This window comes from Delphinapterus leucas, chromosome 12 (genome assembly GCF_059928025.1).
Source record: "Delphinapterus leucas isolate spDelLeu-1000000601 "Yukka" chromosome 12, BTC_Dleu_Yukka2, whole genome shotgun sequence".
Taxonomy (NCBI): Eukaryota; Metazoa; Chordata; class Mammalia; order Artiodactyla; family Monodontidae; genus Delphinapterus; species Delphinapterus leucas.
Window position 1 is genome coordinate 74,523,396 of NC_143140.1, and position 21,990 is coordinate 74,545,385.

A 21,990-nucleotide genomic window follows, 5' to 3' on the forward strand; every position below is an offset into this window, starting at 1 on the left:
ACCACAGTTTTCCCGTGATTTATAGAGGGTCCCAGTCATGATTTGACCATTAGGCAGGCAGGAAGGCAGGCGGGAAGTGAGCTGGCTGATAAGGACTAAGGCTTGGAACTGAAGTCCTCTAAGAATTAGCCCTGCTTTGTCACGAAACCTCTGAGACTTCCCTGTTCTACCCTTTGGCCTCCTTTGTTTCAGCTCCTTCATCTATAAAAATTTTTTTATTGTGGTAAAGTATACATAACATAAAATTTACTATTTTAACCATTTTTAAGTGTATAGTTCTATGGAATTAAATACATTCATGTTGTTCTGCAACCATCACTACATCTATCTCCAGAACCTATTCATCTTCCCCAACTGAAACTATGTCCCCATGAAACAACAACTCCCATCGCCCCTCACGCAACCCCTGGAAACTGCCATTCTACTGTCTCCATGAATTTGACTACTCTGGTATCTCGTATAAGTGGAATCATACAGTATTTGTCCTTTTGTGATGGGCTTATTTCACTTGGTATTTTCAAGTTCCATCCATATTATAGCATGTGTCAGAATTTCCTTCCTTTTTAAGCCTGGGTAATATTCCATTGCATGCACATACACACACACACACACACACACACACTCACAGACACACACACATTTTGTTTATCCATTCATTCATTGATGGGTACTTTGGCTGTTTCCACCTTTTGGCTATTGTGAATAATGCTGCTGTGAGCATGGTTGTACAAATATCTGTTTGAGTCCCTGCTTTCAGTTCTTTTGAGCATATACCTAGTCATAAAGGAGAGTTTTGAAGATGAAGTGAAATTTTAGTGTAAAGAGCCTTGCTAAGTGCTGAGAATTGCACTTTATGATGAGACATAATTAGTAACCTGCAGATAAGTGGTAACCTGATCCCTCTGGAGTTATAGTTGATTTCCATTTGAAGTCTGTGAGAGCAAACCCCTAAACTGCATGCCGTTCTTTGGTCATATTGCCGTGACTAATTATGACCTATTTCTTTGTGAAAACCTTAGCATTTTTACTCTTTTCCCATGTTCAAATTGTATGATTTTTCATTTATTTGAAACACAATTTCACATGTTTGTTCTTATGTTAATATAGGCTGTGCCTCATCCCATCTGTGCCTTCTGGGATCTGAACAAAAACGGTACGTTTTAAAATATTGGCTGTCTTAATAACAACTGAATTTTCAACATTGTTAGACACTCCCTTTTTTTAAAATTCCATCCCAAATCAGAGTGAGTCGCAATGTAAGTGTGAGGGCAACTGAGCTGCAAAATTTAGTTTAGGTAGCTTGGGAAGCGAATTCTAATTTCTGTAACTTTTTCTTCATTGCAAGAAGAAATAGGCAGACTTGACTTTTTTTTTAAACAAACCACCTCTGGTTGCAGTTATTTATAAACTATAGCTTACATTTTTGTTGCTACTTTTAGATGGATGTCAATGTACATTTGACCACATTCTTCTAGGACACTTCTGAGGAGAGTATTTGATGTGCACAAGGCCTGCAATTGAAAATCCAGCTTCCAGACCACAGATTATGGGGGGAAAGCATATTAGAGGATTGTAACTATAGGACTGGTTATAATGGATACATGTTACTTGAAAGAATTGAACTGCCTCCAGAATGACATTTGACAGTCAAGAGAGAAAGGCAGAATTAAGGGTAATCACTAGGTGTGAAGTATGGAGATGTCTGTGAAGGGAAGGGAAGCAGCAAAACCGCCCACCTCTGCCCTATAAGGGTCACCTTCCCTTAGGGTTCCCCAGTGGGATTATGGTGGCCCAATCAAACAAGCGCCAGTGTCCCAAACCTCTTTTTTTGATACTCCAGTCTTAGCTGGGAAGTTTTTCTTGTTGTTTGGTTTCTAGTTGCGGTTTTGAGAAGATCCTGATTTACTAGCTACATAGTTAAAAATGATATCACCTTGTAGTCTTAAAATACCCTTCAAATATATGAGTTGTTCATATTCCATAGCATACCGTAAAAGTCAGATAAGATGTGTTAAAGGCATTTATAGTAAGTTGTCTCTGTGCATGACTGCTTTGTACATAATAGCATGTTCCAAGGAAGCTGACCTCCTTTGTTCTCATGTCTTCACAGAGATATAGATTGACCAAGGGGGTAAAAAACTGTGCTGATCTCTAGAGACTTTGTTAGTATATAACATATTTGAAGAGGGATATTCTTTTTACGGAAGTTGACTTTAAAATATATTAAATAAATAAATTATATATCAATTCATATTTATGTTAAATATATATTTATATTACATATAATCTATTATATAAATATTCTTAAATAAGTAAAATACATGTTGAAATATTAACATGTATTAAAATGTAAAAGCTGAATTTTTCGCAGACCCCTGAAGCACCTCAGTAGAACACAGTTGAAAACCACCACCTAACCTCTGACTGCCCACCTAGCACTAACATTCTATGATCCCAGGAATCGAAATTCTTCTGTGTATTAGCAGCTTTCAAGATAGTATCCATTTTACAGATACACTGCAAAGCAGAAGAGTCTGAGGCATATTTCCCCAAGGGAAAAAGCTCATCCATTACAGAGAAGGAACCGATCTGCTGTTATTTTCACACTGTTTGTTGACTTCCTCCTACAGAAGGTTCTGGATTTTGGAACACTTCAGGATGTGTCGCACACAAAGATTCAGACGCCAGCGAGACGATCTGCCTGTGTAACCACCTGACCCACTTTGGGATTCTGATGGTAGGGGAGGAACATCTAAACACATTTTGAAATGACATAATTTTGGAAGGCATATTTCTTTTTGTGAGTCCACCTTTTTAGATTATGTGTTTGGGGAAATTTTTTTCCTGATAATTTTCATGTGTATCCTGAATCTTGATTCTTGATGAAGAATCTGTTGAGAGAGATCATATATTTAAAAAGTGCAAGATAAGTATAGAGAAGAATCTTACTGTTTTTTTTTCCTTTGGCTTTAACGATAATGATAAATAATCCCAGAAACAAGAAAATCACCATGAAACCCTTGAATTAAGAGAGAAACAGAGCTAGGGAGATGGAGAGAGAGGGAGGGAGGGAGAGACAGAAAAGTTAAAGAGGAAGAAAATGTCGGGTTTTACTAACATGGAAGGGTGCTATGAAAAATTTCATCAAAAATTGTCTTTCTTATAATATGTTATCACTTGTACGTTTGAATGTTACTTTGTACCAGGTACTGTGCTTGGTGATCCAATTGTTACCCCCAAATGACTGCAATCCCTCTCTAGAGATCACAGCCTGTTAGGCTAGACTAGTGACTAGGACAGCACAGAGGCTTCAAGCCTGCAATGGAGATGATGGGTGTTACGTTTCACTCACCACTAGGCCTTCATATCATTCTTTCCTTTCTTTCTTCCTGCCTTCTTTCCCTTGGCCCTAGTTTTATCTCATTAGCCAGCCTGTTCTCCAGTTTTAAGCAGAAATTAGATTGCGTTGATATGTTTTTTCAGCCCACCAAATTTTCAAGAGCCACCTTACAACCAGCAACTTGTGCGACTGCATCCACAGACTTACACCTTTACCTTATAACCTGATATGCTTGTGTGTCTGCAGACACTTTCCTGGTGCAAAGTACACCCTCCAGATCATAACAGAGCCATTGTTTCCGTATAGTTTCCATAAGCGGGATCAAACCAAATTTATTTTTTAGTTGGAGATGGGAGTAATGTGTACCGAGGCAATAAAGCTTTTCGAATTCGAATCACAGACATCAAGATTTGTTTATCCCGTCCCTTAAATCTTACAGCTACTTCCTGTGGGACTGGAAGGAAGTAGCGAGGAACTGTGGGATGCAGTGATTGGCTCATGGATCTACCTGGCCTATGTAAATGGCCATTGTCATATAGCAACCGTGCACGTTGTAATTTTCCTGACAATCCAGTACTTAAAGCTCTGAGGGATAAGACCAAGTCATTTAAAAAGAGGACAGTCATACAAATACTGTGTGATTCCTCTTATTTGAGGCATTTAAAATAGTCAAAGGTATAGAAGTAGACAATAGAACGATGGTTACCAGGGGATGGGGGGAGGGATATATGGGGAGTTGTTTAATGAGTATATAAACTTACAGCTATACAAGGGGAGTAAGTTCCAGAGATCTGCTATATAAAATAGTTAATAATATGGTATTGTAGACTTAAAAATTTGTTAGGAGGGTAGATTTCACGTTAAGTGTTCTTACCTCAGAAACAAAAGCAAATGAAAAAGGAACACAAGAAACTTGTGGAGGCGATGGATATAGTTATTACCTGGATTGTGATGACGTTAACACAAGTGTATACATAAGTTCAAACTCACCAAATTGTATACATTAATTGTGTGCAATTGTTTCTTTACCAATTATATATCAATAAAGCTGGGGAAAAAAAACAGTAAAAAAAAAAAAGAGGACAGTCATAAAAAACAGCTTAACTTTCCCAAAATATAAATGTTTTCATTTACTGCCAGACCATGAAAATGAACAATTAAACTATAGCATGTTTTCCCTAAGTAATTAAAAATAAAACCCTCAGTTTTCTTCCATATTCTCCTTTTTCTGAAAAGTGACAGCATCATTCTTTCATAAAACGCTTGTTTTGCATCATTAATCTTTCAGGTATGTAAGCTTTAGCTTAATTCATTGAATTATTTCAACTGCATGTGTGTTTGAGCATGATTGTGTGTATCGTAAGTCTAATATTAGATAAATAGATAACAGTAACACAGTCACTATTCAGAGATGACCTATAAGTAACCAAGGCTTGGCTTCCTGTTACTTTGAATGGTTAGTTTTTCCAAATATTGTTTAACTGTTGTTATGAATTTGTAATTATATATTACTCTTTCTGTTGTCATTTGATTAAATAATTAGTTTTACATGTATATGGATATGTGCATTTTTCAGTGCTATTTTTCCATTTTCCACTGCGGCTGCTTTTATAAGATTCTAAATTTCTGGAAGAAAAACTTCCCAGAATTTATCTTTTCTGGTGATGTGCCCATATCCTTCCAGCTTTTCCAGACCACCACAACCTTGTTAAGAGTCTTTCTTGATGTATAAACTCTGTATTCACTTGTGTAAGATATTCCCAGAGTCTACCTTGCCCCATGACACATTCACCATATGAGAAATTTAAAAACATACCCCAGATTTATAATTATATCTTCTAATCTACAAATGTATGAAAAATTTCATATCCTCTGCTACATTTATTTTAGTAAAGCTGATTTTCATATTTTTAACATTAGTACATTCTCATGTTGGCTAAATCAGAGGAATCAATATTTTCATATTCTTCATTCTCTAAAAGTATAAAACAGCATGAGAACTGTGTGTAAATGTATAACCGTGAACAGCATTTTTTTTTCAATTTACATTTTAAATTGTGGCTTTAATTGTGACTTGCAAGTATACTGCCTCATCTAAATGGGAGCCGTAGGTTTTTCAAGAGGTAATGACAAGTCCTTTGGAGGTTCCCAAGATATTTCTCTGACCTCGTCAAATCCTGGAGTAACCGAAATGTTGGTCGGGGTAAAAGCTACCAGTGAGTCAAGTGGCACTGACTCAAACCCCATCCCGTGTGCTGTGGGAGTCCCACTTCCTCCCAGTGTTTTCAGGGATTCCCGGGAGAGGAGGATAGGGACGGTCCTCTCTGACCTGAGTCTCTGCGCCCACTGAATTCCATCACTTTGTGCATTTCTTGGTGTTACAGGGAACCTGTTACCAGCTCCTCCCTGCCTCAGTCAGACCTGGAACTGAGCCCCGTCTCATGAGTTCACACACGTACACTCATACAGATACCACTTCCTGGAGGTCTTTGTTTCAGTAGCAGATTTTATTGACATTTTGGTGAAAAGTAAAGAAAGTTAACATTATAGAATGAAAACTTAAAACACAAAATTTTTTTCATAGTTTAAGACCTAAAAGTTTAAACTAGATATTCCTTTTGGAATATGTCCCTTCTCCAAGAAGGCTCCGTTTTCAAACATTTGCATAATGGAGATGCCTTTCTCCTCCAACCAAGGCTTGAGTGGTTGGTCTTCATTCAAGATTTATCCCTAACCCAATTCTACATTTAAGGAAGAAAAGAAAGATTTTCCTGCCAGGCCTGGACTTTGCAAGTCTGTCTCCCTCTGCACAGTGAAATTAAAATTAAGGCTTCGTATTCACATGCTAGAAAATGTTGACTTTTTCCCCTCACAACAACCCCTAACACTTTTAAGTGGCACCCTTTCAGGTCTATAGGTATCAAAAAACTATGACCCCCAAACTCTTGGTGGCTTCTCATTTATGAAAAAAAAAAAAAAAAAAAAAAAACAGAGACCACCCCACCTGATACATACCTAGCTCTGAAATGACCACAGTAAGAGCCTCAGCACTATTCTCTGACTGGGCAGCCACACACCAGCACCAGCCTCTGGCTGTCTCGGCTGAGCCCCTCCCTACCAATCAAAGAACCCAGGGCCCACCTAAAGGCTTGGTCACGGGGCCATGGTGGCCTCCATTTTCACTTGTGTCCCTAGCCTTGCAAACGATAGGAAGGGTCTGCTCATTTATTATGCATGACAATGACCTCTTCTCCAGTTTGTTAGGGCCCCGGTGGTTTTGCTCTTCTAGTTATACTGATGTGCAAAGAGCTTGGGTAACAGGGTAATGATAAAAAAAAAATGTGCAAATAATGCTACATTTTTGTTTCATGGAGTGATCCACAAGAGTGCAATAAACGGAAATTCCAGTACAGGCATATCTCAAAGATTTTTTTGTGGGTTCAGTTCCAGACCACTGCAATAAAGCAAATATTGAGAGAAAATGAGTCACACGAATTTTGGGGTTTCCCAGTGCATATAAAAGTTATGTTTATACTATACTATAGTCTGTTAATATGCAATAGCCTTATCTCTAAAAAAGCAATGTAGATACCTTAATTTAAAAAGTTTTATTGCTCTAAAAAATGCTAACCATCATCTGAGCTTCAGTGAATCATAGCAGTAACATCAAAGGTCACTGATCACAGGTCACCATAACAAATATAATAATAATAAAAAGTTTGAAATATTGTGAAAATTACCAAAGTATGACACAGAGACCCAAAGTGAGCAGACGCTGTTAGAAAAATGGCTTGACTCAGAGTTGCCACAAACCTTCAGTTTGTAAAAAATGCAGTATCTGCGAAGTACAGTGAAGGGAAGCACAATAAAACGAGGTACGCATGTCCTGATTTACACTGTTGTTTTTAGCCCCTAAGATTGAGCTGAGATTCTAAGTGCCATCAGTGACCTTTCTAATAAAACAAAACACCGTTTTCATGAAAAGAGAGATTCTTACAACTGCTTCTCATGTTTTTGGTAGGACCTTCAAGGAACTGCCTCACAGTTGGATTCAAAAAACACTAAAGTTCTCACCTTCATTACCAATATTGGGTGTGGAATATCTGCTATTTTTTCAGCAGCTACCCTCCTGACATATATTGCTTTTGAGTAAGTATTTTTTTTTTCTATCTGCCAAATCCAGAGCTAACTGTCCCAGAATGTGAATAAGAGAATTGCTTCAGCTTTTAAAAACACATATACACTTTGTGAATCACGTACAGTGGTTCAGTTTTAATGTTCAGATTTCTTATAAGATATATCACGAATTTCCCACCTTTAGAATCTTAATTTATAGTTACTATATTTCTATTTAAAATGTATTTAAGCCTGTTAGAGATGATTAGCATTTAAGTAAATAACAATTGCATGAAATGCTTTTTACATGGTAAAAGATGAAAACATTTGCTTCACAAATCTTATAAAATTGGTTTTGAAACAGGAAATTTTTTTAAAAAAGGATCCTGACCTTATTAAAAATCAAGAAACTTCAACAAATTTTAGGGAAATTGCTTTTCAACAAAGATATCATTTTTTGTAAATCTAAAATTTTTCCTGGATTAAAAAAATCAATCTGGGCTTCCCTGGTGGCGCAGTGGTTGAGAGTTCGCCTGCCAATGCAGGGGACACGGGTTCGTGCCCCGGTCCAGGAAGATCCCACATGCCGCGGAGCGGCTGGGCCCGTGAGCCATGGCCACTGAGCCTGCGCGTCCAGAGCCTGTTCTCTGCAACGGGAGAGGCCACAACACTGAGAGGCCCGCGTACCGCAAAAACAAAACAAAACAAAACAAAAAAAATCAACATGTTGTAACCAAGTAGAAATTTTGGAAACAGTTTTGAAATAAAATTAGTGTTTAAAAAAGTCTTTATAATCTGCTAAATACTCCTATATCTTTAGCCCTCCTCCTAGTGGAACCATGTCATAAAGATGGTACTACCTAGGCTATTGCAGAGCTGTATAAGATACGAATTTACTGCCTGTGCTTAAAAGATTTATTTACAATATTATTCTCATATATCTTTCTTTTGTCCTTTATAAGAAAATTACGAAGGGATTATCCCTCCAAAATCTTGATGAACCTGAGTACAGCCCTGCTGTTCCTGAATCTCCTCTTCCTCCTGGATGGCTGGATCACCTCGTTCCATGTGGATGGACTTTGCACGGCCATTGCAGCCCTGCTGCATTTCTTCCTTCTAGCTACCTTTACGTGGATGGGGCTAGAAGCGATTCATATGTACATTGCTCTGGTTAAAGTATTTAACACTTACATTCGCCGATACATACTGAAATTCTGCATCATTGGCTGGGGTAAGCCTCCTAAATTTTGTTTTCTTTTTTTCCATCATGGAAATCACTAGGTTCTCATAGGAAAATCCTATTTTGAAAGAATAGCACTGCTAAAAGAAACTTCAAAATTGTGAATGATGTGGATGTGATATACATAACCTAAGGAAGGGGCTTCCTCAGAACGGTGTTTTTAAAAACTGTTCAACATTCCTCACTAAAGTCAGGAGGAAAGGGAAAAAACCCTTGCTCTCCTGAGTCCCCACCACCTTATTTCCTGTGTCCAGAGCCAGCCCACGCAAGTCTGAAGAGGCAGCTGGCAGACAGTGGTACATTTCTATTATTTTTCAAAATAGAAAGGCCAGCTCAGACTCCTAACTCTACTCGCCCTAAACACATGCCCATGTCTTGGAAACCCGAGCAAGAAGGTTATTTTTGTGTGTGCAACCAGAATACTGACAGAATTCTTGCTTTGAGCTTCTTACCGTGATTCCTCAGCCACACATGGACAGCTGTGTTAGCCTGTTTGCAGTCTTCTAATTGGGCTCCTTTATCTGGGTTTTGTATTGGGCCAGGCATTTTCGAGCTTTCTCACAAATCTCTTTTTCAGATAGCCATGTAGAAATGAGATGTTTCCAAGGTGTTTAGTACCACCTTAGGAGGCAATGAAAGCACCTTTCAGGGAATTCAGGTGGTGTAGTGTTTCCCCACTGAAATATACATGGAAATACTATATTGGTCCTCTTGAGAGAAAAGACTATAAAGACTTTATGTCCCCATTGTTTTCCCCCCAACTTTTTCTAAAGACTTTTCTTTCTATAGAAAGGGGCAAAATGAAGCTGTAGTTACCTTCTTACCTGAACTCAGGCAGTCTGACAGGTGTCATTAATGAAACTACATTTTCTGGTACAGCATACAGTATAAATCAGGTCCTGGTACTCTAGTGGGTACCAGTAAGCAAACAGAATATTTGAATATCTGTCATTTAAGAGCAGGTTTAGATTGTTTCTAATTAAAGTTGGATGTTTCACACCACAAAAGGGATTTTATTGTTGTTTGTAACCAAGTCGCCTGTTCTAAGAAATTTGATTCTATGATATGGAGTGTTTTCTTTCTTTTTTTCCCCCCTTGCCATTATCAGTCTTATAAAGCAGTCTACAGATGCTTCAGAAAAGTTGTTTCTATCATGGTCTTGTTATAACAGGTCTGCCTGCCTTAGTTGTGTCCATTGTTCTAGCAAGCAGAAACCAAAATGAAGTTTATGGAAAAGAGAGTTATGGAAAAGAACAAGGTGATGAATTGTAAGTAATAAAAGCTTGTTGGGAATTTATTTGTGATGAGTATATATCCTCTGTTTGCTGAAGTTTAGTGTGAGTTTCCGTCACAATCGTGAGTGAGCTTCTATTTTGGAAGGTTAAAGTGTACTTGCATGTCTTTGCCAAGGTCTCTGCTACACCACAGATGAATTCAGTTGAATGCTCTGAACTGTGTGAGCTGCTTTTCCATATTAATGTTGTGCTTTCTCATCTGGGGGAATTCAGAAGAAGTGTAAGATACTATCTTCTAGACACAGAAGACCTATTCTATCTGAGGAGATTCTGTAATACTCCCACCTCCTTAAACCACACACATCTTCGAGAGAGTTAAGTAGCAGCATCGGACAGTGAAGGATTCAGTGCCAATATGAGTGTTGTGTGGAAGTGGAGAGAGTGGATCTTGAATAATTTGGAAAATTCCCTTCAGGCTGTGAGATCACTGAAGCTAAGGTTTTTAAACTCTTCAGTTTTGGCAATTAGTTCTCTTGTATTTTATGTAGTACGTGGTACTCAATATTATTATTTGTTGATTACTGAATGAATAAAGAGCTTACTCCAGACTGTGATGCGACATTTCTGTGCACATTTCATGGATGGATAAAAATTTTATATCCAGTCAGTATCCAATCCTGTTCCATTCCTCCTGGCCTTCCCATTTATATTTCCAAAGTAGCAGTCCAAAGCCCCCACGAGAACTAGTGGGAAATAAATGATCTAGGTCAGGAATTTCAGACTCTAGGGGAACTTCCATATGGAAAGAAAGATTAGCTCCAGGGACAAGCAGTGTCATTTGGGGGACCTTTAAAATAAGATATATTAAAAGTAGAAGTCAATACATATGTTCTAAATAAGGGAACTTAAAAAGTATGTGAGTCAGCTCTTATAGAACTTTAAAGTACGACTTATTAAATTGTTGTGCCATCAACAACTTTCATTAATTGAGCATTTACTATATGCCAGGAATCAGGTTATAGGACTCAAAGATGTTCAAGACAGCTTTTGCCTTTGTGAAGGTTGTGTTCCACGGTGAAAGACACAACCAAAATGATGACCACTTACATTCGAATTTTAAGATTAATTTAATTGTCTTAAATAATTCTTCTAATATTTTTTGGTACCTAAGAACTTCCATAGTATTAGTTAGGCACTGGGGCATCTACAAATTGCAGTATTTTAATTTTACTCTTAGTTCCCTTTAAAATTACTTTCATCTATTTTCCAATCTATATCATTCCGAATATCAAGTGTATCCTTCCTGATCTCATAAGGATGTTATGATTGATGTAAGCCTTTTAATTGTGTATGAGAAGTGTCAGCACAAGAATATCAGAGTTCTACAATAAGGTCTTGCCTCAACTAAACCAATTATATTAATAGGAATTATTTTGTCCACAGTAATGGAATCCACAATTATGTGTGTCTTAAATAAGTAGGATTTACTCTTCTCACATGATAAGACATGATAAGGTTTGGAAGAAGGCAACAACTGGCATTAATTTTGTGGCTGAAAATGTTAGGGCCAGCAATTCTACAGCCCTCTTGGCCTTTCTTTCCTCGATATAAGATGATGACGGGCTTTGCCAGCTGAGTCTGTCAAGAATAGGTGTCAAAAATCCCTTAGCAGACTCTGCTTCCATTATCATTTTGTAGAACCATGTCCACATGGCCCTCCTTTAAATACAACGGAGACTGAGAAAGTTTCCCACCCTCAGGAGTGCAGGCGCATAAGAGAAAGGGGGTAGACATGGTTTGGGGTGAGCCAAACAGAGTGTCTTCATGCCAAGTCAGAGTTAAGGAGACCACCTTGTTTTCCTAACTGTTGAGTTAAATAACTAGGTATTAAGAGGATGACTATCCAAAACAAAGCAAAAAACAAAAACAAAAATCTATGTAAACATTGAGGAAGAAACTGAGGCCCAAGAAAATGAAGTGACTTTCTAAAGGCATTTGAGGAAGGCCCAGCTATGAAATCTGCAGAAGCCCAAACTTAGCCAGGAGGAGTCTTAGGTAAACAGGGCGTGATGATAAATCTCGTTCTTTCTTGTCTCTTCTCCTTTAAGCTGTTGGATTAAAGATCCTGTCATATTTTATGTGACCTGTGCCGGGTATTTTGGACTCATGTTTTTCCTGAATGTCGCCATGTTCATTGTGGTGATGGTGCAGATCTGCGGGAGGAATGGCAAAAGGAGCAGCCGGACGCTACGCGAGGAGGTTCTAAGGAACCTGCGCAGTGTGGTCAGCCTGACGTTTCTACTGGGCATGACGTGGGGGTTTGCTTTCTTTGCCTGGGGACCTTTGAATGTCCCTTTCATGTACCTTTTCTCCATCTTCAATTCTTTACAAGGTAAGATAAATGGTAACCGCACCATTTTCCCTTTCTAATTTTACCATATTTGCAAAGAGCTTCACTGTTGGACAGATGCCATGCTAAGTTTCTAAGTCACTATCCCAAGTGCTGAGCACAGGGTGGGTACTCGTGAAAAAGGCCTTGAATGGAAAGAAGAGGTAGAATGTCAGTTTGTTTATTTGTTTTCAGTGATATATATACCAAGCACCTAGAACTATGCCTGGAATATAGTAGGTGCTCAATAAATATATGTTGTTGTATGCGTGGATATAGGCAAGGAGGTGCCCAATGGGAAGTGTAAAGAGAGGCACAGATGAAGTTTGCTTTCTTTACAGTTTTGCTGAGTGTTGGTGTTCTCCATGGAACCATGTGGGTGTAGTGCTCTTGGCCAGACGAATCTTTAGACTCTGTGCAGGGACAGAGCAATTCACTTTGATTCCTTGGTTCCTTGGATTTCAGAAAAAATACCAACAATCTAGTTCAGAAATGCTTATTTTTTCATAAGATATGGCAGTCAATTCCACAATCTAACAAATGGCTTGCTCTGTTTAGAAATACAAGGCTTCCTTCAAGGAGCTTACTGTCATGCTTCAGATTCCGTAACACTTACCCTAGTGTACTGTAGGATGAATTTAACTTAAAAAAAATTTTTTTTATTGAAGTATAATTGATTTACAATGTTGTGCCTATCTCTGCTGCACAGCAAAGTGACTCAGTTATCCACATACAGACATTCTTTTTTTTAATATTCTTTTCCATTATGATTTATCCAAGAGATTGGATATACAGTAGGACCTTGTTATTTATCCATTCTAAATGTAATAGTTTGCAAATTCCCAGTACATCCCTCTCCCTCCCCACTCTCCCCTTTGGCAACCAAAAGTTTGATCCCTATGTCTGTGAGTCAGTTTCTGTTTTGTAGATAGGTTCATTTGTGTCGTGTTTTAAATTCCACGTATAGGTGATATCATATGGTTTTTGTCTTTCTCTTTCTGACTTACTTCACATAGTATGATCATCTCTAGTTGCATTCATGTTGCTAAAAATGGCATTATTTCGTTCTTTTTTATGGCTGAGTAGTATTCCATTGTGTATATGTGCCACATCTTCTTTATCCATTCCTCTGTTGATGGACATTTAGGTTGTTTCCATGTCTTGGCTATTGTGAATAGTGCTGCTATGAACATAGGAGTGCATGTATCTTTTTGAATTATAGTTTTGTCCGGGTAGATGCCCAGGAGTGGCATTGCTGGATCATATGGTAATTTTATTTTCATAAAATAAAATAAATAATTTTATTTATTTATTTTAATTATTATAAAATAAATAATTTTATTTATTTTTTTCTGAGGAACCTCCATACTGTTTTCCATAGTGGCTGCACCAACTTACATTCCCACCAACAGTGTAGGAGGGTTCCCTTTTAGGATGAATTTAACTTTTAAGCTTAAGTGAACATAAAGTATTTTTTTGAAAATTCAATAACATTCTATAAGACATTGGATATACCCTGTGTTGTTGATGAAACCCCTTAATGTTGGAAGCACCATTAAGCCCACACTCCAGTAGGAATGAGGTGACAAAGTTTGGAATCTTTTTGAGCAGGGCAGTATTACTGGCTTACCTGAAGCTACTGGTCACACACTTGAAGGTGTCTAGGGAAGGAAGAGCTGACTAAAGTTGAACAAATCTGAGCTGGGATGGAAAGTGTGGAAATCAGGTTTGTGCTTCTCACCAGGAGAGATGCCTAGGTAGGAGCTCCCAACAGGTGTGTTCTAAGAAAAGTCTGTATTTACCTGCAGGAGCGTGTTTACTGCTCTGTATCGTACATATCTGTTTTGCTTCTCCTCCTACGTTTCCCACTAGCTCATGAGCTCCTGTAGAAAAACCTATCACTTAGAAGGTGCTCAATAATTATTTGTTAAATCAGTAACTGGATTGGTGGATGAAGAAGGGAGGGGCTTTGGGGATGGCCTAAATTCAATCAGAGACTCCTCCAGCATAAATATGCATTAATTAGTTGAGCAAATTTTATTCAGATTCATTCTCCCTTAACAGAGGAACTATGTAGGCTCATTATCTTTAGTGAATAAAATAATAAGCCTCAAGTACACCTCCAGAAGTTGGAAACTGAAGAGGTAGCATATGAATACCTCTGCACTGGGATCCACCTTTGTAAAGTGAGTTTTCCTCTTTTTAATCTCTTCTATCATACACAACATAAAAGTGCCTAGACAAATATTGACAAAAATGTCCATTAACATTAGAAAATTCCATGGTTTTATATTTCAGGATTGTATATGAAAGGCACATTAATCTGCCAGCCCAACCTTGTTTTTGCTTTTAGAATTTCCTGGCAGTTTCAGCAACCTTCAACTGTTACAGTTGTCTATTCAGCTCTGTTTCCATTAATGAGAATCGGGGTGTTTTATTTTTCCCAGCGTAGGTCTTCTCTCAGGAGGGAAAAATGTTGTAAACCATCATAGAGTGAGTGTTCTTCATAAATCACTGACTTTTAAGGCTGATTTTAAATGATATAAATTCAGAGCAGATTTCTGCCCATCCAGTGATATCAAAAACACCTCCTAAAAAGGAAATGTGAATTAAAAGACAGGATACAGAGCACATGAGTCTAACAATTCCTTACTGGCCAACCTTGTACAGAAGCTTCAGAGGACACTATGGAAAGCCATTTAATGGTTTTTATTTGCATCATTTTCAGAACCGTCCATGAGAGACTTGGTTGTTAAAGGTATATGCTTTATTAAGAGAAGCATGTAGAATTTAGACAGTTTAAAGAAACAATTCGGTGAATGCATGTTGAACTTAGGCGAACTACGTTGTGTCGACTTCTTTCTAGTATTCTTTATTCCAGCAAAAAAACATGACCTGATCCCTTTGTCTCATGGAGCTTATATTGTAGTAGGAGAGACTAAGGTTAATCCAATATGTCACTGTGTAAAGTGTACATGGTGGTGTTGAGAGTGCACATGACAGAAGACATGATGTCTAAGCCGAAATCTGAAGGATCAATAAGAATTAACTAGGTGAAAGGTGGGAGTAGGAGTGAGGGAAAACTGTTTCAGGTAGAGCGCACTTCGTGTGCAAAAAATTTGCTGTAGTTGGTGATTATAGCGCATACTCAAGGCATTAAAAGAAAGACCATATAAGCTGAGAACCCAGAAAGAGCAGGAGAGTGACAGAGCAGTGGGTGTGACACAAAAGGGAGGCAAAGGCTAGACCAGGAGGCTCTCTGTTTTGATCTTCATAAGGGCAATTGGAAGTCCTTGAAAGGTTTTAGGCCTGTGGAATGATATGAGCAGATGTACATTTTGTAAAGATGGAGCTGGACATAATGTAGAGAATGGATTAGAGCAGCCCAATAGAGACTGTAGATGAGAGGCTATTGCAATGGTCCCGGTAAGGTAAGGTGTTTTAGACTATGGTGGGAATGGGGGAGCTAGAGATACATGAGCAGAGTCAAGAGAAATTTAGAAAGTGTGCCACTGCAAAACACTATCGTTGGCTTGGTCATTAAACTCTTATTTTTCTGCAGTGATTGGGATAAGAAAGCTTCATGTTAATGCGATATTGTAGTGAACTGAAGCCTGTCATTATAAGAATCAGCAATGGCTAAAGGTTTATAATGTAATGCAATATTCTGAAACCTACAACTATGCCAAAGTAAATTTTAATCTTCTCAGATTTGGCTTATAATTGAACATCTTAAAATCAGCAAGGTCACAAGTCACCCTGTAGTGTTACAGAGGTGGGACCTGTGAGGACAAGATGTGTTTGAGCAGTGGTGTCAGGGCACGTGTATCAGAGGAGTGGCTTTTGCTAACAGATTTCTTTTCACTTTTGTGTATGTCTTTAAAGATTTTGTTCAAAGATGTTAAAAATCCATTTTATCTTTCAGGATTCTTAGGAATACATGTATGTATGTATGTGTGTATGTACAAAGACATATACATGTATAACTATGTCAGTACTCATATATTTGTATAGCCTATATATTAAAGTTTATATATGTATTTTTATTTTAGATGATTTATTTTTGTTTATTTTCAATATGTATTTTTATATGAATTTTTATTTTTTAGGTACACTTATAATTATACAATTTAATTCCAAAAAATCATGGTAACTGGATATGATAAAATTCTTATAGTCTGTGTGGCTCTAACTAAAATTTTACCTACTTGAATAAGCAAATGAAGTCACTCAAATCCAGGCTTAAACCAAGTTTATTATTTTCTAATTTTCCACCGTATATTGCTTTGTTCTTTTTTCTTACCTACTTCATTTGATTGTTATATATTAATCATTTCACTGAATTTTTAATTCTAAGATGAAAAGATAAACATACCTTCTCTTAACGAGGCACAATTATGTTTCTAACTCCTTTTACTACCTTTGCTGCTTTCCCAGGATGAAAGTGACAAATCATTTTATTAGAAATTTTAATTTTTTCTAAGGAATACAACTTGAGAAAATTATATGGTATACAAATTGCTATTCAAAAGAGAACAGATGTTTGATGAAAGTACATCATAATTCACATGCCTGAGAACATTAGCCTGTACTTCAAGAAATATAATGTAATTCATCCTAAAGAAGTAAAAGGCAATTCTCTGGTTGCTGAGAAGATCTTGGCCAGAGTCCTCTTGGGCATCTGTGTCCCTTGGCGATATTGATGTGTTTGCAGGATTGACTTATTGCTCTGAGATGCAGGCTGTACACACTGCTGCTTAGTATACAAACGATGAACAGCATCTCCGAATGTATATTGTTTTCATTACCGTACAAAAGTATTTGACATTTTCGATTAGATTAGGTTTCTCCAATATATAGAGAGGTTTAACTCTCTTGACAAGTTCATCAGGATCTAAAGTCTAGCCCCATACTGAGAGCTTAATCTTCAACTTTAGTTTTCCATGCCCGTGAAACAATATTGATTGTTTTGGGGGTAATCAGCCCATCTTCTGTATGTATATATGACCACGTAATACCATGCAGCATATGGTGTGCAAACAGAAGCTGCAATGGCGAACACAGAAGGGTATCATCAGTCTACTCAGAGGTCATGTATGCCATTAATTCGTTCAGTAACATTAAGATACCCAGAGCAACAGAAATAACATATTTGCATAGTGCATTGCGGTTTACAAAGCCTTTCACACAACATCTGTGATCTAATTCTTGTAGCAAATCTGAAAAGTAGGTACCCAAGAAAAAGGGTACTCGCTCCATTTTACAGATGAAGAAACAGGCTTAGAAGAGTTAATGACTTACCTAAGATCAGTGTAATATTTATAACATAGCATATATGAAAACAGAAAAGCACATTATTAGATGACAAAGCATGAGCAAAAAAAATAAAACAAATTACTGCCCTTTCAACTTTTTATTTCAAAGTTTCTAGGAAGTGAGTCTCTGTGTCCTTTTAAAAAAATTGTTAATAAATATACATTTAATGAATAAATGGAAATTTACTCTCTTACCCTTATTCAGCAAAAACCATTTATAGAAATATATTTATATTATTATTTTAATCCTATTGGTAAACTAAGAAAATTAAATAAAATTATGGGTTAGGAGCCTCCTGACGGTTAAGCTGGGCCATAATCACATGTATAACACACACGGTGAATCGGCGCCAAGGTAAAGAGATGAACCACCTTTAAACCCGTTAGCATCTGAAATGGCATCATGTTGGCCGAGACATTACACACTGCAAGGAAATAAATTACTCATCTTTTGGCAGAGCATTTTGTGCCACAGAGAAATAATTTTCTAAAGGGCCCCTTGTTGAATGAAAGGAGGATTCAAGAGGTTCCCAGAGAGAGTCATAAACTCTAGAGATTCCCCAGCCCAGCAGCCAGCTGGCTACGTCTGTGTGACAACAAAACAGATGGGCTGTTGGAAGATTTGGACTTAGGCTTGCTGGGAAGCTCAGAAGTTATCTAGATCGTTTTTGTCAAAGATCAGTTATCGAGACCATGTATCCTTTTTTGCCCAAACACCTTGTTTGATTAATTGTTGATTGATTCCATCTCACAGTCTGAGAAGTTATCTATATCTGCAGTCTTCCCCTTCATTGTGTTTCTGGATCTTTATTATCCAGGGTAAGAAAAATCAACTTAGGTCATTTGTCAGAATGTATTGATGATGAGCCTTGCTGAAAGCATCAATGGCCCTTAGCTGGTAAAGAACTCATTAGGAAATGAGCACCTAAGGCGTTTGTTTTGTTTTGTTTTCCTTCACCAGACTTCTTGAAAGTGGTTTTGTAGACCAGTAAAAGGATGACAGTACATGTTTCCCTGAATTTTACAGTATAGCATTTATTTTCAAATCCAAGGGAAGCTGTTCCTGGGCAGTTTTTTTAAAACTTTTGATAATCGGGCTAGAGATCTGAGAACATCCTTTTGGCTACTTGTTTTACATTTGCTCCACATATTTCTGCCAAAACTCAACCTAAGAGAATGAATTCTATGTGGGAGCCAAATTCCTAGCCAAAATATTGAATGTAAGGATATCTTTATTTTTCCTAAATAAATAGTTAAATAGCTCTTGTAAAGACCAAGATTAAACACAAGCCCATACAGTCTGGATATAAAGCCAGTACTTTAGAAGGAAGCTTTTTTTTTTTTTCAAACCCACTACTTGACGAGATTTCTCAGAGTGTTTCTCACTCCACATTTAGAGGTTTAGAGCACCCTCTTGGGTGTCCCTTCTCCTTGTTTTTTGAGTCAGGCTTGGCCCCTGGTGTGCTTCTCTAGGAGGGCTTGGTGAGGTGGAATTCCTTATGTTTTCCTTCCTACCAGGACTCACAGACAGGCCCTCTTTCCCACATGCCTGTAACGCCCTTCCTCCATCACAATGGAAAAGGCCATTTATTTTAATTGAGAAAATTGCAAGATTTGCTGAGAATTAAGATATCTTGAATTCATATATTGGTCTAAGTTATTTTTAAAAGTGAGCAGAAACCTCTGGTTAGTGAAAGATGGAGGTTAAAGGAAGGCAAGGGATGAGCAGGTAGAGAACTGGTTAGAATCTGTTCATTTAAAGAAAGTTTAACTTTTTTTCTTGTTTTAGCATAAAATCTGGGTTTGTATGGGTAAGATAAAGAATCCAAGCAGTTATCAACCTGAAGAAACTATTGCTAAGGAACTGGCTTACATTCATCAGAGTGGTCATTTTCTGGGCTAAAATTCACCCCAAAAGGGCCATTGTGAAACTAGCACAAGCCTGTCAAGATGAAGCAGTGACTTTGCCTCTGATTTCTATCTTTTCAGTCATTTTAGTGCCCAGCTTTTATGGGCAATGTTCCCTACTCCTTGGTCAGTTAAATAAAGCTGTAAGGCGCTATGAGGAGTAAAAACCAATTATTCTGGTCCCTGGTCACAGCTTTCCAGAAAACTAGAAGAGCATATTTTTCCAGGTGGTATGAAGAGCCTCTTTGAGGTGCGTGGGTTTATATAAAGATTCTCAAAGGGGAAACATTTGACTGAAATGAGCATTGAAAGAGAGCAGAGCTGGGGATTAGAATCAAACAGATTCCCTTGGATGCCAATGTAAAACTCTTTAAAGTTTTGTGATTTTAAGTGCTGCTCTGGCACCAATATCTGTAAGTAGATGGAAAAAAAAAAAAAAACCCTCAAGACTGAAGAGGGACTAGCCCTCTGTTTTTTCACTTTGGCCTCCAAGTGCCCTTGGCTCTCCTGCTGCATTTTCTACTCCTCCTTCTTGCAGTGTTCAGAATTTCTTTCCATACGGCATGTGTGCTCTTCCAGATGTGGATACCTTCCATGTTTCCCACAGCTGAACTCTAAGAGGGATATTTTGTCCTAAAATAATCTTGGGATAATATTTATTGCCAGACTGATTTAAATTCATGTGAAAAGGGCTAGTTACTACAAATAGTAAAATAACCTATTATGAGAATCCTATTCTAATTTAAAATGGAAACATACCTCACAGCCAAAGAATCTGCATAATACCTTGGAATTTTAAAATATATTTATTCCAGAGAATTCTAATTTCTCACGCCTATTATCTGCTTTTGTCCCATAGCATCACAACTCATAGTGGGAGACAGAGCATGTAAATGACTTCGATCAAATAATTTTAGAGGAGATGTATCAGATTTTAAATCTAATTTATATACGTGTCTCTTAAACTTAGTGGATGCCTGTATATTTGCAGGTTGCTTAAAAGTAGGCAGTGTCATCTAATGCTATGTAATTATGATACAGAGCAGCACTGCACAATCTAAAAGATTGTTTTATTAAGTCAGTTTTTCTTAGCTTTAACCTACTCCCATGTGACTGTGGTCAGCATCAGAGCCTCAAAATAATTCACATCTTAATATCCCAGCAAGGCCAAAGGAGCAAATCCTAGAACTAGGTCTCTTCCAGTGTCCTCAAAACACCAGACATATGCTCTGAAGTTTTTCCTCTGATATATATATGACATTTATAAAAACTTCTGAGTGTTAAGGGAAACAACATCTAGAAATTTTCAACTTCTGCCTCAGCTAAAAGAAAATCATTTGCTCAATGTGGGACCCGAGAGCGAGTAATGCCAGGATTGATGCCTTAGAACCAAAGTCCTTAATTGGAGTTTATAATCTTTTACAGCTCTGATACGTGAGTTTGTTAAACAATTGTTTAAGAAACATGTGGTTAGCTATATTTTCAGCTGTAGGACAAAAATACCTCCAACAACAAATTCTGCAAATTCTGCCCCAGTTCACAAAAATAGAGTCAAGCCAAGGCAAAGGATTCCTTCTCCAACCACAGACTCCTTCATCTGTAACCTATGATGACGTCACCTCAAGCTTCCATGCCTTCTGCTCTCTTTACTCTGAAACTGCCACCACCTCTTAAAGACTTGAAAGATTCTCAAAGGGAAACCCATCCACATTTTATATATTCTTTGGGTATTCACACTACCCGTGTTACAGAACATGTGTGCTTATTAAAGGGATTTTCTGTGTTAGCAAGCAAGTTAGGGATTGGGGATTTGTCCGTGAGGAAGGCTTTGAAAGGCAATCAGATTTAGTCAGAGTGTGAAGATGGGGTCCGAACCCAGTGTCTATCCTGTACTCCCTGGGAAGGTAGATCCACCTGCAGGTCCTGATTCTGAGGGGTTTTGAGTGTGGAGCAAAGTCTTTCTCCCACTCTGAGACCTGTCACGTCCGAGCTCCAGGCCAGGCTGCAAGTCGATTTCTTGTCTCCAGCTCTCCCTCCCCAACCTAGCTTCCCTCCTTGTCCACAGCACAGGGACTTTCAGGAGGGGTGTGTGTGGGTGTGTATTTTCTGATTGAATGAAATTTGATTCTTATTTATTAGAGCTTTCTTTTAAAATTAGAACTCCCCTATCCTATCTGATATCATCTTAGACAAATAACTAGGTCACTAGGATATATTTTCTTCACTAATTATTTTATTACTAATAAAGTATTATTAGTAATATAATAATAAAATAAGTGTTTTACTTAAATAAATATGTATAAAATTATATAGTAATAATAATAAATAAAATGGTACTATTACTGATTACTAATACTACTTAGGTCATTGAATGCCTAATTTATACTTCTCAGAGGTAAATGTGTTTGAATTTCCCAGGAATTTTTTTTTTTTTTTTTTTTGTGGTA

At 37.6% G+C, this 21,990-nt stretch overlaps 1 protein-coding gene across 9 annotated transcripts in view; it reads left to right on the forward strand.

Annotated features, from left to right (window-relative positions):
* Window positions 1-21,990, forward strand: part of ADGRG6 (adhesion G protein-coupled receptor G6) — a 151,546-nt gene that overhangs the window by 103,141 nt on the left and 26,415 nt on the right. For 7 of the 9 annotated variants that reach the window (XM_089922065.1, XM_089922061.1, XM_089922062.1 and 4 more), the window contains 6 exons: window positions 1,108-1,153; window positions 2,631-2,737; window positions 7,362-7,489; window positions 8,419-8,687; window positions 9,868-9,964; window positions 12,040-12,323. In XM_089922065.1, coding sequence (XP_089778191.1) covers window positions 1,108-1,153; window positions 2,631-2,737; window positions 7,362-7,489; window positions 8,419-8,687; window positions 9,868-9,964; window positions 12,040-12,323 — 931 coding nt within the window. The remainder of the gene's footprint in view (window positions 1-1,107; window positions 1,154-2,630; window positions 2,738-7,361; window positions 7,490-8,418; window positions 8,688-9,867; window positions 9,965-12,039; window positions 12,324-21,990) is intronic. The other 2 variants (XM_089922067.1, XM_089922066.1) reach the window with 2 other exon arrangements.